This window comes from Neolamprologus multifasciatus, chromosome 7, assembly GCF_963576455.1.
Source record: "Neolamprologus multifasciatus chromosome 7, fNeoMul1.2, whole genome shotgun sequence".
Lineage (NCBI taxonomy): Eukaryota > Metazoa > Chordata > Actinopteri > Cichliformes > Cichlidae > Neolamprologus > Neolamprologus multifasciatus.
Genome location: NC_140445.1, coordinates 25,079,623 through 25,093,090, shown reverse-complemented (window position 1 = coordinate 25,093,090; position 13,468 = coordinate 25,079,623). Strand labels below are relative to the sequence as shown.

The window sequence follows — 13,468 nt, the reverse complement described above, 5'->3', positions numbered from 1 at the left end:
ATGAAGGTATTAATTTTTTGCATTTGCCTTTTAATTAAATCCATACTCACCAGCATTAGAACTGCCTTAATTCTTCACTGAATAGATTCAACACGTTGCTGGAAACATCCCACACAGATTTCGATCCATGTTGACATGTTGCTGCAGATTTATTGTTCAGTTTTGATGCAGTTTTTATCTGAAGTCGCATCCAGTGTGGTCTTCTGCTGTCGTCCATCTGCTTCAAGGTTCAATATGCTGTACATCGAAAAGTGCTCTTGTGCATACCCTGGCTGTAATAAGTGGTTACAAGTGTTTTCCTGTCAGTCTGAAGCAGTCTGGACATTCTCCTCTGACATTAAAAAAGGCATTTTCACTCAATGGGTGTTTTCTGTTTTTCAGTCCTGTATACCCTGGAGATTGTTGTTTGGCAAAATCCCACTACCCAAAAAAATAAATGCAAATGCAGTGTAGTCTACACCCCTGAATGGAATAGTTTGCTGAAATTTGATTGGTTAGATTATTGTCTGTTGAAAAGGTGAGTGTATGTTTAAAGCTAGTCCTTTGTTTGTATTATTAGTATTACTATAATATACCACCAAAGTGACATATTATACACAAACAGATGCACATATTTGCATATATGCAAAATACTTTATTAAACATTAATTAGTTAATTATTTTGATTTATAGCTTTATTTTTCATAAGCTTATTAATCACTTCAGATTTTGACTAAAAATGACGTGAAGCAGGTTTTTAGTGTAATTAAACTGACATTTAAAAAAATTCCAGTAAAATGTGTGCATCACAGAGCCAGTGAAATCACAACAAACACTTTTAAGTTTGCTTGCATTTCTTGAAACCTTTATTTAACACGTCAAAATGGTAAAATATTCAACTATTAATGTACGGACGATAATTTAAATAAATACCATGATTAATTATCATTAACAAATGCAATAAGCGGTATCATCAAAGAAAGAAAGACCTAAGACTTTTTGTCTTTTTTTTTTCTGTAGTATTTCAGTGTTTTTTCTTCTTCTATAGATTACAGGGGAGGTTACATTTAAATAAATGCATTAATAAGTAAATAAGCAAACAGCAAAGTTGATTATTTTCATTTGGCATCATCGCAGTTATCTGTGAAAACTTTCAATTTGTACAATCATTTCTGCAAAGTGCGTTGTGACGGTCTCACAAAAAAGGGTTGCAATGGTTTAATTTGTCTTTAAATTTACTGCCTAAAAGTATTTCTTTCATCACAAGGAGAAGAAATTTAAAAAAACAAACAAACCCAGAGGCATCCCATTATTAGATATCGTCATAAAAAAACAACAACAACAACAACAAAAAAAAAATCTCTATGGCACTACATCAGGATGCTTGATATGGTTTTTAGACGCTGCTGTAACATCTGAAACTGTACGTTGCACTGTATTAACTGTTTAAATACCATGTTGTAAGTAATGCAAAAACCAGTTTACACAGCACAGTGTAAATGAAATATTTAAATCAAACCCAACTGGTGCGATGAGTAGTGCTGAGCAATGTTTCACCTACAAAACCCAAATAGCAGAACAAGGACCGTGAGCCTCTGTATACTCAGAAGTCTGCTGGGTGCAGTAGTAAGGCAGTCAGCACAGCCGATAACATTTAAAAACTGTCGTGGTGAAAAACGCTGCTACAAGAATGACTTTCAAATCAATTGTCTTGAAGGTTTGTTTATCACAGTGCAAATTGTTCCAACTTCCAGTAACCTTCCCAACTGTAAAGTCTGTTTCCAGTCATATCCGGTAATTCAGAGGTTTCAAAGCAAGCCGTCTTGCTCAAAAACGGAGGGCAGCAGGGAGAAGTCGAAGGGCACAAACTTGACACCGGTCCCGTGGTAGAATTTGTTCTGAAACTCCACCCTGAGATCAAACGGAAAAGCGAGAGAGATCACTTTAACAAAGGTGGACTAATTAACGATAAAGGTACACTTGATTTTCAACTCAGTATTATCATAACTGATGCTTTTACTTTATCGCTAAATAACAGGCGTGATTATATCATTCAACTTATCTGCTGCTTTAATAGTGAAGACACGTGAGCTTCCAGTTTAGCTACATGAAAATAAAAGAACTGAAGAAAATAATATTTGCATGTTTTCATGGGTAAACAGGTGAATACATTCACATGTGTTTCTAGCAGTCATAGCAATGATTACTGGTTTGATATTATTATATTTGTAGTCTTCCCACTGTCTCCCTGTCTTGTTTGTATGCTCTATGTTATTACGTTTAGGGCTAGTCTTGTCTCCAGTGTTTTCTTTTGTTTATTTCCTGTCTGAAGCTTTCTTTCACCTCTTGCACTAGTTTAACTTCCTGCTTCATGATTATCTGCCCTAACTGTCTTCAGCTGTGTGTAATTACTTTCATTTGTGTCTCGTGTCTCTTGTTTACCATCCCAAATTAATCCTCCGTGTACACTCAGCCCTGTCTTCCTTATTATTTTCACTGGATTATCCTCCTGTGAGCCATTTGACTCCAGAACTATCTTGATTCACAGCTGATTTTTGGCTTTTTGCTGTTTAGTTCATGGCTTGTACTTATTTTAAATTGTGTTTTTAGTTTGTATTTGGGTCCAAAAAAGAAAGGATGACAGTTACAGTCTACAGCATCATAGTAAACTCAGTCTTACACTCAACAAGTTTGCCTCTTCTTTAAGGCTCAATGACTCAACAAAACCAAAAACAACAACAACAACAATAAAAAAAAGTCCCTGCATTGAGACTTCTTAGAGGTTATTTCATGCCGGAAAAAGTTTCCTGACATCTTCACGTGTAAGTTAATGTTTCAGCTCTCGTTCAAAACCAAAAGCTACATTAACCAAGCCCCTTATAATGATTCACAAATGAAAAGGAGATTAAAAATGTTAGACAATCATTATTTCAAAAGATTGTTGATCATAAACTCATCACGAAGCTACAGTTACAGAGCTTGTGTGACGTGGAGCTGTGCAGCATACAAAGCTGACCACTAAAGGAGATAGAGCTTTTGCCACAGAGGCCCACAGACTGGAACTTTCTCTAATCTGAAATCTGTGGACTCTGTACTTTCTTTAAAAAAGCAGATAAAAATGCTTTTTAAAACTTGCCTTGGTAACTTTTTATTTTTGTACGTTTTTGTTGTTCATCATTTTTTTTCTGTGAAGCACTTTGTGATATTTGTCTTGATAGGTGCTATATAAATAAAAATCTTTACTTCCTTACATAATCAGGCTTATATGAGTTTTTAGCTCAAGAACAACAACAAATAGTACCACTACCTCTGCGCTCTTATACAAGATATTTAAACTCATTTGGGAAAACAGCCTTTTCTGTTGGTTGGTGACTTTAAGCTTGTACTGTTTTTTGTTAATTGTGTTAATTTTTAAGTATTTTAAACGCCTGGGCTTTAGGGCAGGAGTGCCAATCTCATTTAACATTGCAGGCCACATTGATCTTAAGTGGGTCAGACCAATGAAACTCCCCTTTCTGTCAGTGTGAGGAAGTTTAACTACATATTGGATTGCTCAGATATCTTGATATATGAAAAAGAAGTGCAATTTTAACAGTCTATCACTGTTTTTTCTACATGATAACAAATGTTCGTGTAGTAAATGAAAGACATCTTTGGGATATAAATTAGAAATAAATGTGTTAAGTTATAAAAAATCTATTATTTATTTATCTATACTTCATTACTTTGGTGTAGCATAAATGGACATAGGGGAAGACTTTGTCAGGCTCACTGAGAGGTTTTGGAAAATGTGAAGGGTCAAATTTTTTAAAACATCTCTTTGAGTGAGGTTAGAGTCTTTCTGGCCAATTCTGGCCCCTTATGTTTGACACTGCAGCTCTAGGGACTGGCACTGAAATGTAGCTATATTATGTATAAATATCCCATCAATGCTTTGGTTTGTGGTGTTGCTCATGCTAGTTTCATCAACATAAGTAGGGGCCAACCTACACATTACACCTACAGGAGCTGCTCAGTCGCGCATGCCGTAAAGCTCCCAGTGCACAGTTTTTGTGCTGATGTTAATATCAGACGAGGTTTGGAACTCTGCAGTTACTGAGTCAGAGAGTGTCGGTGGTTCCACCGTTCCACTATGAAGTAATACATCTCTCAGTTGATCGTGAAATTCAGCGAGCTCTGTAGAACGACCCATTCTTTCACACGTTTGCAAAAACAGACTGCATGATCATGGGACATGAATTTATACACCTGTGGCAGTGCGCCAAAAAACATCTAAATTCAAAGGTTAAGAAGTATGGTCCACTTCTGTTTATATAGTTTATCTGTCTGTATGAAGAAAACTCACATACAGATTAGCCAGTGCAATAAAGAGGAGCACACAGCCTCACCAGTGAAGTCGGAGAGCGTGGAGGAAAGCTGATAAGCCTTCCATGACGAGCAGGATAGACACCGTAAGCGTGGCGAAGAGGCCGAACACAGGGACCAAAAGCACTACACCGACTTTTGTGGTGATCCTGAAACCCAGGCGCATTACCATGTCCCACAGCACCTCCGACAGCTCTGAAGCCAACAGAAACAGCGCACAACAAACGAGATTTACAAAAATAAAGGCGTACCAAATGTCGCGAAATGCATAGTAAGCAGAAAGAAAGAGGCACAGGCAGCTCGTGGGAAGACAGCTTGACCTGAATGCACTTACGGGCATGAGCCAGGCTGAGTGCCCAGAGGCGCAGGTAGGACGCAGTGTTGGAAATGCAGCCCAGGCAGTACTCTATGGTGTGAATGACCTGGTGCAGCAGCACATCTGCAAAGTCAAACTGCAAAACAGTTCAGATTATGTATAAAATATTAAGCCTAATTCCTACTGTTAAAAAAGGTTAGGATTTATTAACGTATGCTGTAATGCTGGTACTGAATTAGCTCCACTGGTGGCCCTGTTCTGCTGCCCTACTTTGACTTGTCTAATGCTGAATACCACAGGTACAATTAGCAAGGTAGATAGAAAAATGAAGACACACTGAATCATACTTAAACCGACAGATTCCTTAATGTAAGAGATCATTTTTCTCAGACCTCTTTGGGAAGAGCTTCTCTGTTGGTCACTTCATCAAGTCCCTCCTCTTCATCATCATCATCATAGGATGGTGCTGTGGAGCCGTCATCCTCGCTTACACGCCTCACCCTCTCATAACCCTGAGGTGTGGTAACAAATACTATTTTTAGGTACTGAATAAAGATCCAAAATAACAGACTGCGGTATTTTGGACTAGACTCACTCTGCGTCTGCGCAGGCCTTTGCCTCCACGGTAGAGCCAATACAAGTAGAGAGGTTTTCCGAACAGCAGCACAAGAACTGACAGCATCGCTATAACAAGTAGGAAGATTTGCAGGCCAATCTGTGGAAGCAAGGCGGCATGCTTAAACTCATGCTATAATGAGTATCCACCAGAATAGAAGCCGATCGACAGATTATTATTACCAGGACACATACCTGCCCTGGGTATAGACGAGTGATATCCTTGCCCTGCATGACAAACATGTTGATGAAGTGGATGAGGATGCTGGGCGCCTGGCTGGAGTAACGTGCATCAAACATCAACCACTTGTATAAAATCATGAAAACCAAATAGCCAAAGAGACACAGCAGGAAGAGCAGCTCAGGAAGAAACAGCAGGTAGACGTTGAACTTCTGTCGGAAGTGCCTGAAGGGAGAAAAAGTGTACAGGGATAAAAGAAAGTGTTATGACTTAATGTAAACAAAAAAATAAAGTAGTTTGTGAGTAATAAGACCATAGCAGGAATGCTATGTGTGTGTCACTGCCTGCACACGTGTGCAGAAACTGTAATGCAGAAACGGCAATACTGCAGCTTTTTATTGTATTCTACAGCTTAGTAATATTCTTTGGTTTCTGAGTTGCCACCACTTTAAATCCCAAATCTCAAAGATCGTCACTGGGATGTGAATCTACTCAGATTCACATCCCAGGAGGCACTGAAAGAAAAGAATTCCAGGTATGATGAAGAATTTGTTGTTCCAGTCAGCTTCAACCTTGGCGGGCCTTCAGCTGGCGCCAGGGGGGCTGCATGAGCGAAGATGGTGAATGTTTGGGTTTAGTGCAAACAACTGCATCCAATTTTTACAGTTGCTCTAATGTCCATCACTGGTCACCAGTTCTCTCAATTCCCGTTGTTCTTCTCCAAGATGTTATCCATATTGCAGAGCCATGAGCTTCTCCAAGATCTTATCCATATTGCGTTCAAAACACAGTCTGAGTACTCACAGCCCTGCCAATCGTCTATCATGTCGGCCAGCCTTATGGGATTTTGAACAGCTGTAGCCGCTTCTTGTTCTTCGATAAGCCAGGTCCGAGCCAGCTCCAATCAGCCCGAACTCTGTTATTATGGTTCCAAATTGGTAGATGTTGTTCATCGTCCTCCATCGAGAGTGTCGCCAGACACACGACGCAACCGACCATCGAGTATCCGGTAGCAAACGTCTCCGCAGGACAATCGGGCTCTCCCAAGCCTAGCAGGGTGTCAATTCCATTACCGGACCAGTTGATCAAATCCATAATTCTTTAGGTTTTAGAGAACAAGACTGAGAAACTCTTTGAGGGTTAGAGTTAGACGAAACTAGACAAACACATAGAAGCAGCAGCAGGGAAGATAAGAGCCAAAGAGGGAGATATATGAAGTAAAAACAATTTTCTGAGTCACTTACAAATGGTTGAAGACACTCAGAACCACACCGAAGCTCATGTGAATGACTCCGATGACAACTGACATCTTCATCTTGTAAGAGTTGAGGAAGGACAGACGGTTCACTGCCAGGTTCCATATCTGATGGTGTATTAAAAAGCATTTCAGTGAAAATGACAGAAGGAGGTTGTATTTTGAGTATGACGCCTAAGTGCAGTTACTCACAGGATCGATGCCAAATGGGTACGGTCCATTAAAAACACCACTGACATTAGGGTCTAATGTGAGCAAAGCATTTGTTTGGAGCGTTTTGTTTCTACAGAGTAAAGAGACGAAAATAAATTAGAAACAAGTAAAAGGACTTCGTGCACTGATATGTTTAAGTGTGCGTTTGCACTGATAACTCACGTCCACTGACTATGAGTGAACATAGCCTTGACGCTCCAGCCAGAGCCAAATATATTAAGAGACTTGGAGAAACAGTCGTTGTAAATGAGTCCGGTGTAGATGGAAAAAAGCCCCATCATCAGGATGATGTAGCGACCGTTGAAAAACGTAGCCCATATCTGAGAGCAATGAAAATGATAAGCCTAAACTGATTTACGATACTCCAGCTCTGCATTATAGATGATCATAACAGATCATTCCCACCTCATTACTGGAGCGTTTCTTCTTCTGCTTTTTTTCCATCAGCACCATCCACAAGGCGAAGAGGCTCATCACCATCCCGTGGCCAAGGTCACCAAACATCACAGCAAACAGAAACGGGAATGTGATGATGGTGTAGGGAGCTGTTGATGATGGAAACATGATCAGCTTATTTATTCTGAGCTCCTTTCGAAAGAAAACAAAGAGATGCTTTTGCTGCTATTCACAAAAACACAGTATGACTACTTCTTCTTACCTGGGCTTACCTCGCGATAGTCCCCCACCCCATAGGCCTCCACAATGCTCTGAAAACCAGCAGTAAACTTGTTGGATCTTAAGAGGGTGGGCGGAGTGTCAGTGCTCGGGATGCGATTTACAAAAGACGGTACGGTGGCGTCACCTTTTCTCTGATGATAAAAGACATACAACATCAACAGGGGGCATTTTATAGACCTGTGATATTCTGAACCTTTCTGGCCCTTAACTTCATTATTATAGTCAGGTAATCACAGGAACATTTGTTATTTTCTAGGTGAGAGATTTTATATTAAAGCAACCAAATAAGCTGAATAAAGCAGGAGGAATGGTACAAGAAGAGAAAAAAGTGCCTACTGAAGCAAAAACCTGGAAAAACAAATGCTGCAGATAATAATGCCAAGAGAAAAAATACAAGAAACATTTTGTTTTACAGTACAGTACGCAGGGTCCTCGGGGAAAACATTAGTGTGATTCAAACATTTCTAACTTATTAATTTAAATGTCAGACTAAGGATAGAGAAAATCTTACAATTTGGGGAGCATTAAAATAATTTTGCTTGAATAATAGCAATAAATATTCAGTGTTTAAACTCAGAACGTCGTACTCACTGAGCCTTCTTCTAGCGCCCCCCTCAGGTTTGCGAGGTCACTGACGGGACACCACACCTCAGCAATCAGACACTTGTTGGTGACATCGAAGCTGCAGAGGTTGAGGATGTGATAGATGGCTTTCATCTTTTTCACCTGCACCACCCAGGTATAGACCGATTCTGAGGCCTTCTGCAGAACCTGCCTCAAGTAGTCTTCAGTGCGATGAAGCACCTGCAGGAAACAGCAGTTAACTACAAGCTAGCTCTGAACTTGCGATGATTAAAAAGGGCTTCAGTCCTACATTGTTAAGGTCTTGGATGCGCGTCCTTAAGCTGTCCAACACATCGGCTCGCTCCTCATCATTCTCAGGGTGTGGATAAAGGTGGCAGTGGTAACTGAGGGAAACAAAGGCAGATGTCCAGGCTGATAATGATGGAGAATATAGTGACTATTAAAAGGTAAAGCTGGCTAATTCTTACCAATCGCAGATTTTTTGCACTTTCTGTCCAATTTGGTCCCCCCAGAACGAGATGAGAAACACCACACTTTTGCTTATCTCACCCTGAAACAGCATAGTTCAGACCCGTTAACGCTAAAGTACTCATGCTGAGCTCAGGCTAACAGAGCACGTCAGCTAATTCTTACATGCAGTGTAATTATTAAATTTCCTCGCAACATTAAGACGACATTCAAACGACTTACAGTGTCAAGATCGGCCAGGTTTTCGTCCACTTCTGCGTAGCTGAGGATGGTGTAACCCTTACACACTCTCCACAACATCCGCTCAAAGGCCTCCACCTTCACCCGCTGGATCAGACCCGAAACAAACCTACACCCAGGACAGGACAGGACAGGTCAGGTAAGGTTTTGCTTTTGTTTTTCTTTTTAAAAAGTCCGTGGAAGAACTTTACGACATCTGGTCAAGTGTCTGTGAATACATAAATAATACGGAGCTCACCCAAGCTTGGCGCCGAGCCTCTGCATGCCAGTGGATCCTGTGACCGAGTCTGTCTCCATGGTGGGGAACTCTTCATACTGGTTACCAAGAGCCTCATGCTAATTATAAAAAGGAACATGTTTCATTTATGACGGCTTCCATCGAGTGCTCCTCGCACACTTCTAGCACACAAAGCTGATGTAATGTTCACACGCTGGACTGTAATGTTTACTCTCACAGCTGACTGTCTCACAGCCCGGGTAACAGCTGCACTGTGACCGTGTTATTAATTAAAGTCAGCATTAGTTCCAGCTCTGTCACTGAGGGAAATAAAACATGTCAGCGACAAGAAAACAAGATGCTGCCGGGGAGGCGAGGGTAGGCGCCTCGCCGAAGGAGCAAGAAACTGATGCGAGAAAAGATCAAAGAGACGGAAACGCACTCACTCTGGAGCGGCTGTGGATGAAGGTCCGCGTGATCTTCAGCATGTGCGTGTATTCGGTGAGCTCGAGGAGGTTCCTCTGAAGCTTCTCTTTGTTCTTCGCCACCTCGCTCAGCTCCATCTCCAGCCTTTGAAGCTGCTCCTGAACATGACAAGGAACACGCCAAAAATAAATAAAAAATAAATGAATAAATCTACTCACAGTATTTTATTTCATTCAGGCAACCACGCCAGTGTGCAGGAAGCATGCGTGCAGGAAGCATGCGTGCAGGAAGCATGCGTGCAGCAGCGATGAGAGGCTTGTGCTTGTGACGCCGTGAAAGAGTGACCCATATTTGACTGTCTGTCATTTTAGACAATCAGATATGGGTCAGCTGTGATTCGCTCCCAACTGCAACAATCAACAGCAGGCTCGGTCTGCTGCTGAGGCAGGAGGATTCGATTAAAGGCTGCACGCCTTGACAGCATTTTAGTAGCAAAAAAAAACAGTTCTCACATGAAACTGCTCACAACACTGGTGGATTTCCGAGTAACCGGGTCATGGTTTGTGAAATGGCACATTGCTGCTTTTTTAAAAAAAATATTATGATCATTTTTGTCACGTTGTGCACCACAAAGCCAATGCTACCTAGTTTCTAGTTTATCTATGTGGAGAATATTTGCTTTTTGGGTGAGTGAACCTTTAGGTCTCAGTTCATCAGCTGAAAAACCTGTTCAGTTAACTTGGTGAACCAGCAGATTCAAGTCAAAGTTTATTTCTAAGACTGCATTTGCATAATAAAAGAAAGGGTACTCTGCTCGACCGGACCCGAAAGGAAAATGAGAAAAGTAGGTTTTCAAAAGTGTTTTAAAATGACTGAGAAACTGGGCAGCTCACTGCAAAAAGGCAGGTTGTGCCAACACTGAAAAGACTCGATCGCCTGGCTCTAAGAGGAGCTGGCTCGTACACCTCTGTGCTCTGGCAGGATTGTAGGGTTTCAAAAGTTCAAACCACTGAGACTCTTAAAAACAAGAAATAAAATTTTAACTGGTTTTGGTAAATGGAGAGCCTAAACTGGAATATTGGGACCAGTTTTCTACCATTTCGCTTGCCGTGTATGCAGACGCAGTCTTCACTTGAGTTATGTATAACACAAAACCCAACAATAAACGATGTCATAATGGGCTACAGGCTGAAAATAAATAAAAACACGTTTGTCATCAGCTGCAATTAAGTTCAAGAAGTGAATTCTATTCACTTCTATTGGTGGGATCGCTGAGACAAACTCGTGCTGTGCAGACAAACTAGACTAGCTTAAATATGTCTGAAATATATCTACATGATGATGAGATGAACAAATCGTTTATCTAGCGATGGATAAACGACGAGAAAAACAAATTGCTTTACTACAGTAGGATCTTTTAAACAGAGATATGAATGTCATATTTCTTTAACCCTCTCATGAGACTAAAATGGGCCAATGGGGTCATTTATGATAATCCTATGAGTAGTTCATGCCAGGCCTGAAGCTCTGGATCACATACAAAAAAAACCATAGGCATGTGTGTTAATTTTATCTTCATCATATCAATACATACAGTAAGATAGAAAAAATTTTATTAATTATTTTTCTTTTTTTACAAGCTCAGTTTTCATTGTATGAGAGAAAGTAATTACTTCCAGATACTTTTAGTGTCACACATTGCAATCACTAAACTAAAAAATGTTTGTTTTATCATTTATAATTTGTTCTAAATGCTATTTAGAGCTTGATAATCCTGTTACTCTAGCTAGATTATATAGCAAGTCTCATCCAGGTTGATTAGGGCATCTACGAGGAGTTAGAGAATAGATATTATAGTAAGAAGATACAGGAATACTGTTTGTCCATGACTCTATATGTGCTTGTCATACCTATACAGTTTCCTTTATATACAACAGGTATTCCAGTGTAATTAATTAATAATAGTTTTCAATCAAAAGAACAAGAGGAATTCTGGCTCCTCACCATCACCTGAGCTATTTTCATCATCACCTCAAGTTTTCTGCAGCTCTGTTAGCCACTGTTCACAACAAAACATCACAATGTAGCGTTTACAGGCAGAAAGTTACAAGCCAATCAAAGCCTCTGATTAAAAAAACAAATGTCTAAATGCACTAGAGGGTCGAGTTCTGGAAAATCACTGAGTAGGGTATTAAAATGAATGTAAATCCTCCATTACCACCACTTCCCAATATATTGGCATATACTCACCATGATCTCCAGGACCTGTCTTGGGGGTGGAGCAAGTGGACTCTCATCCTCCTGTGGAATGGCTATTTTAGCCTTCTGGATCTCCCTCAGGAGGTAGCCTGTGCACACAGATTTGCTGATTGTTTGTTTTTCATATTAATTACTACTTAGCCATCAGAGGAAGCGGTGAAGCCTAAATCTCGGAGGGCAAACTTTTTACAAAGCACAGTCAACCACGACTTTCTTGCTACCCGAGTAAATTAACTGTACAGGTGCGTGCTCAGGGTTTGGAGCACGCATCCCAGGTGCTCTCCGTTCTTACCCAGAATCCTCTCCATCTCCTCGCATCTCTTGATTTCGCTGACGAAGCGCCGCTGGAATGAGCTGACACTTGGGTTGAGCTGAAACAAGAGGAGCATCACAAGTCAGACGGATGCAGATTACTGCATGATGCATAATAACATCATAGTGAGGTTCAGCAAGGTGATGTTTTTTTTTTTATATTATTAAAACTCTATCCTCCTCTTGCTGGCCAGGTATAGTCACTGTGTATCATCTAGATAGATGCCCCGTCTTGCTCCCCTCCCTTAAATTATGCATGCATAATCAATTAAATCGGTTGACAAAATGCAAATACTCTTTAAACTGGTGACACACATCTTCCATTCACGCAGTGAAGTGTTTTATCTACTTACATCTCGGAACTCGACCAGCCCCAGCTCTCCGAGCTCACTAATGCAGTCATATTCAGAGCCGGACTGCAGAAACAATTGCGCCAAGCACATCTCCTCACTCCTGAACACCATCTTTATCTGCCACACAGACAGATCCTCCTCCGCTGCCTCGTAATCTCCCCCCTGCCCCCCACGGTAGCCTACTGAACGCAGACGACGAACCGTTCACTTCAAGCGAAAACACGACATCGCAACAAATCAGCGAAATGAGCCCCTCAGCCAATTAACTCGCCCCCGGGATTAATTAATGCATCCATATTAATAATTACGATTTTTCACAAGAGCGGGGTGGGACTGTCCTCATACTGCGCCGGTTTGTTTTTCAGCGGGAGGGTCGCCGGGTATCTACTGAATAAAGAGCAGCAAAACAAAGGAAGAAAGCTCCCCGATGCACCTTTTACGCGGAGCGATCGCAGAGAAAGGCGTCATCCTGAGGAATCTTTACCTCTGACACCTGTCATCATCACAGCGCAAAAAAAAGAAAGACAAAGAAAAAAGACCGAAAAACGACACAACACAGATGGAAACGAGCAACAGGCAAGCTAGAGGATCAATTATCAACCCGTCACGCAGACAAACGGGGCTAAAGGCGGCCTCGCCGGTTAAAAATAAGCCACAGTCAGAAATAGGCTACGGCCTTTATTCGCGCTACGTCGCCCGGCAATTGACACAGATTGCGTCCCCCGGGTTGCCAGGTACGGTCGCATCCTCTGAAATAATCCGTCTTTCTCAGTTTATCTTTTTTAAAAAGCTACCTCAGAGCTCAGTAGCAGCCGGGTGACCTCACTACATACCCACTGCAGTTGTTTACCAGGCACAGGTATGATTTAAAAAAAAAAAAAAAAAAAGTAAACTAATATCAAAAATACATAATCATGAAAATAAGCTTTAAATAAAAAAGTCTCCTCGTCTTCTCTTTTGCTTAAACCGGGAAAGAGTGACACAGCATACACTTAGCAGAAGGAAA

General features: G+C 41.0%; 1 protein-coding gene across 1 annotated transcript; it reads right to left on the bottom strand.

Annotated features, from left to right (window-relative positions):
* Window positions 1–815: 815 nt before the first annotated feature.
* atp6v0a2a (ATPase H+ transporting V0 subunit a2a) lies at window positions 816–13,179 on the bottom strand. Its single transcript, XM_085166986.1, has 20 exons — window positions 12,463–13,179; window positions 12,090–12,168; window positions 11,789–11,886; window positions 9,559–9,696; window positions 9,134–9,231; window positions 8,878–9,004; window positions 8,655–8,737; window positions 8,477–8,570; window positions 8,194–8,406; window positions 7,583–7,733; window positions 7,330–7,469; window positions 7,087–7,244; window positions 6,904–6,994; window positions 6,701–6,819; window positions 5,471–5,681; window positions 5,256–5,375; window positions 5,053–5,172; window positions 4,679–4,796; window positions 4,368–4,539; window positions 816–1,890 (listed from the first exon to the last, which is right to left on the bottom strand). Exons 1-20 carry the CDS (start codon window positions 12,571–12,573, stop codon window positions 1,788–1,790), a joined length of 2,544 nt encoding a protein of 847 aa, XP_085023112.1. The 5' UTR covers window positions 12,574–13,179; the 3' UTR covers window positions 816–1,787.
* Between the last annotated feature and the right edge of the window lie 289 nt (window positions 13,180–13,468).

What these genes read in the sequence shown, in the direction of transcription:
- atp6v0a2a (XM_085166986.1), bottom strand. Translation starts at nt 12,573, where the DNA reads ATGGTGTTCAGGAGTGAGGAGATGTGCTTGGCGCAATTGTTTCTGCAG. An exon ending in GGCTGGTCGAGTTCCGAGAT is followed by an intron (nt 12,169 to 12,462) that starts GTAAGTAGATAA and finishes CTCTTGTTTCAG; the next exon opens with CTCAACCCAAGTGTCAGCTC. An exon ending in GACAGGTCCTGGAGATCATG is followed by an intron (nt 9,697 to 11,788) that starts GTGAGTATATGC and finishes TGTCATGTTCAG; the next exon opens with GAGCAGCTTCAAAGGCTGGA.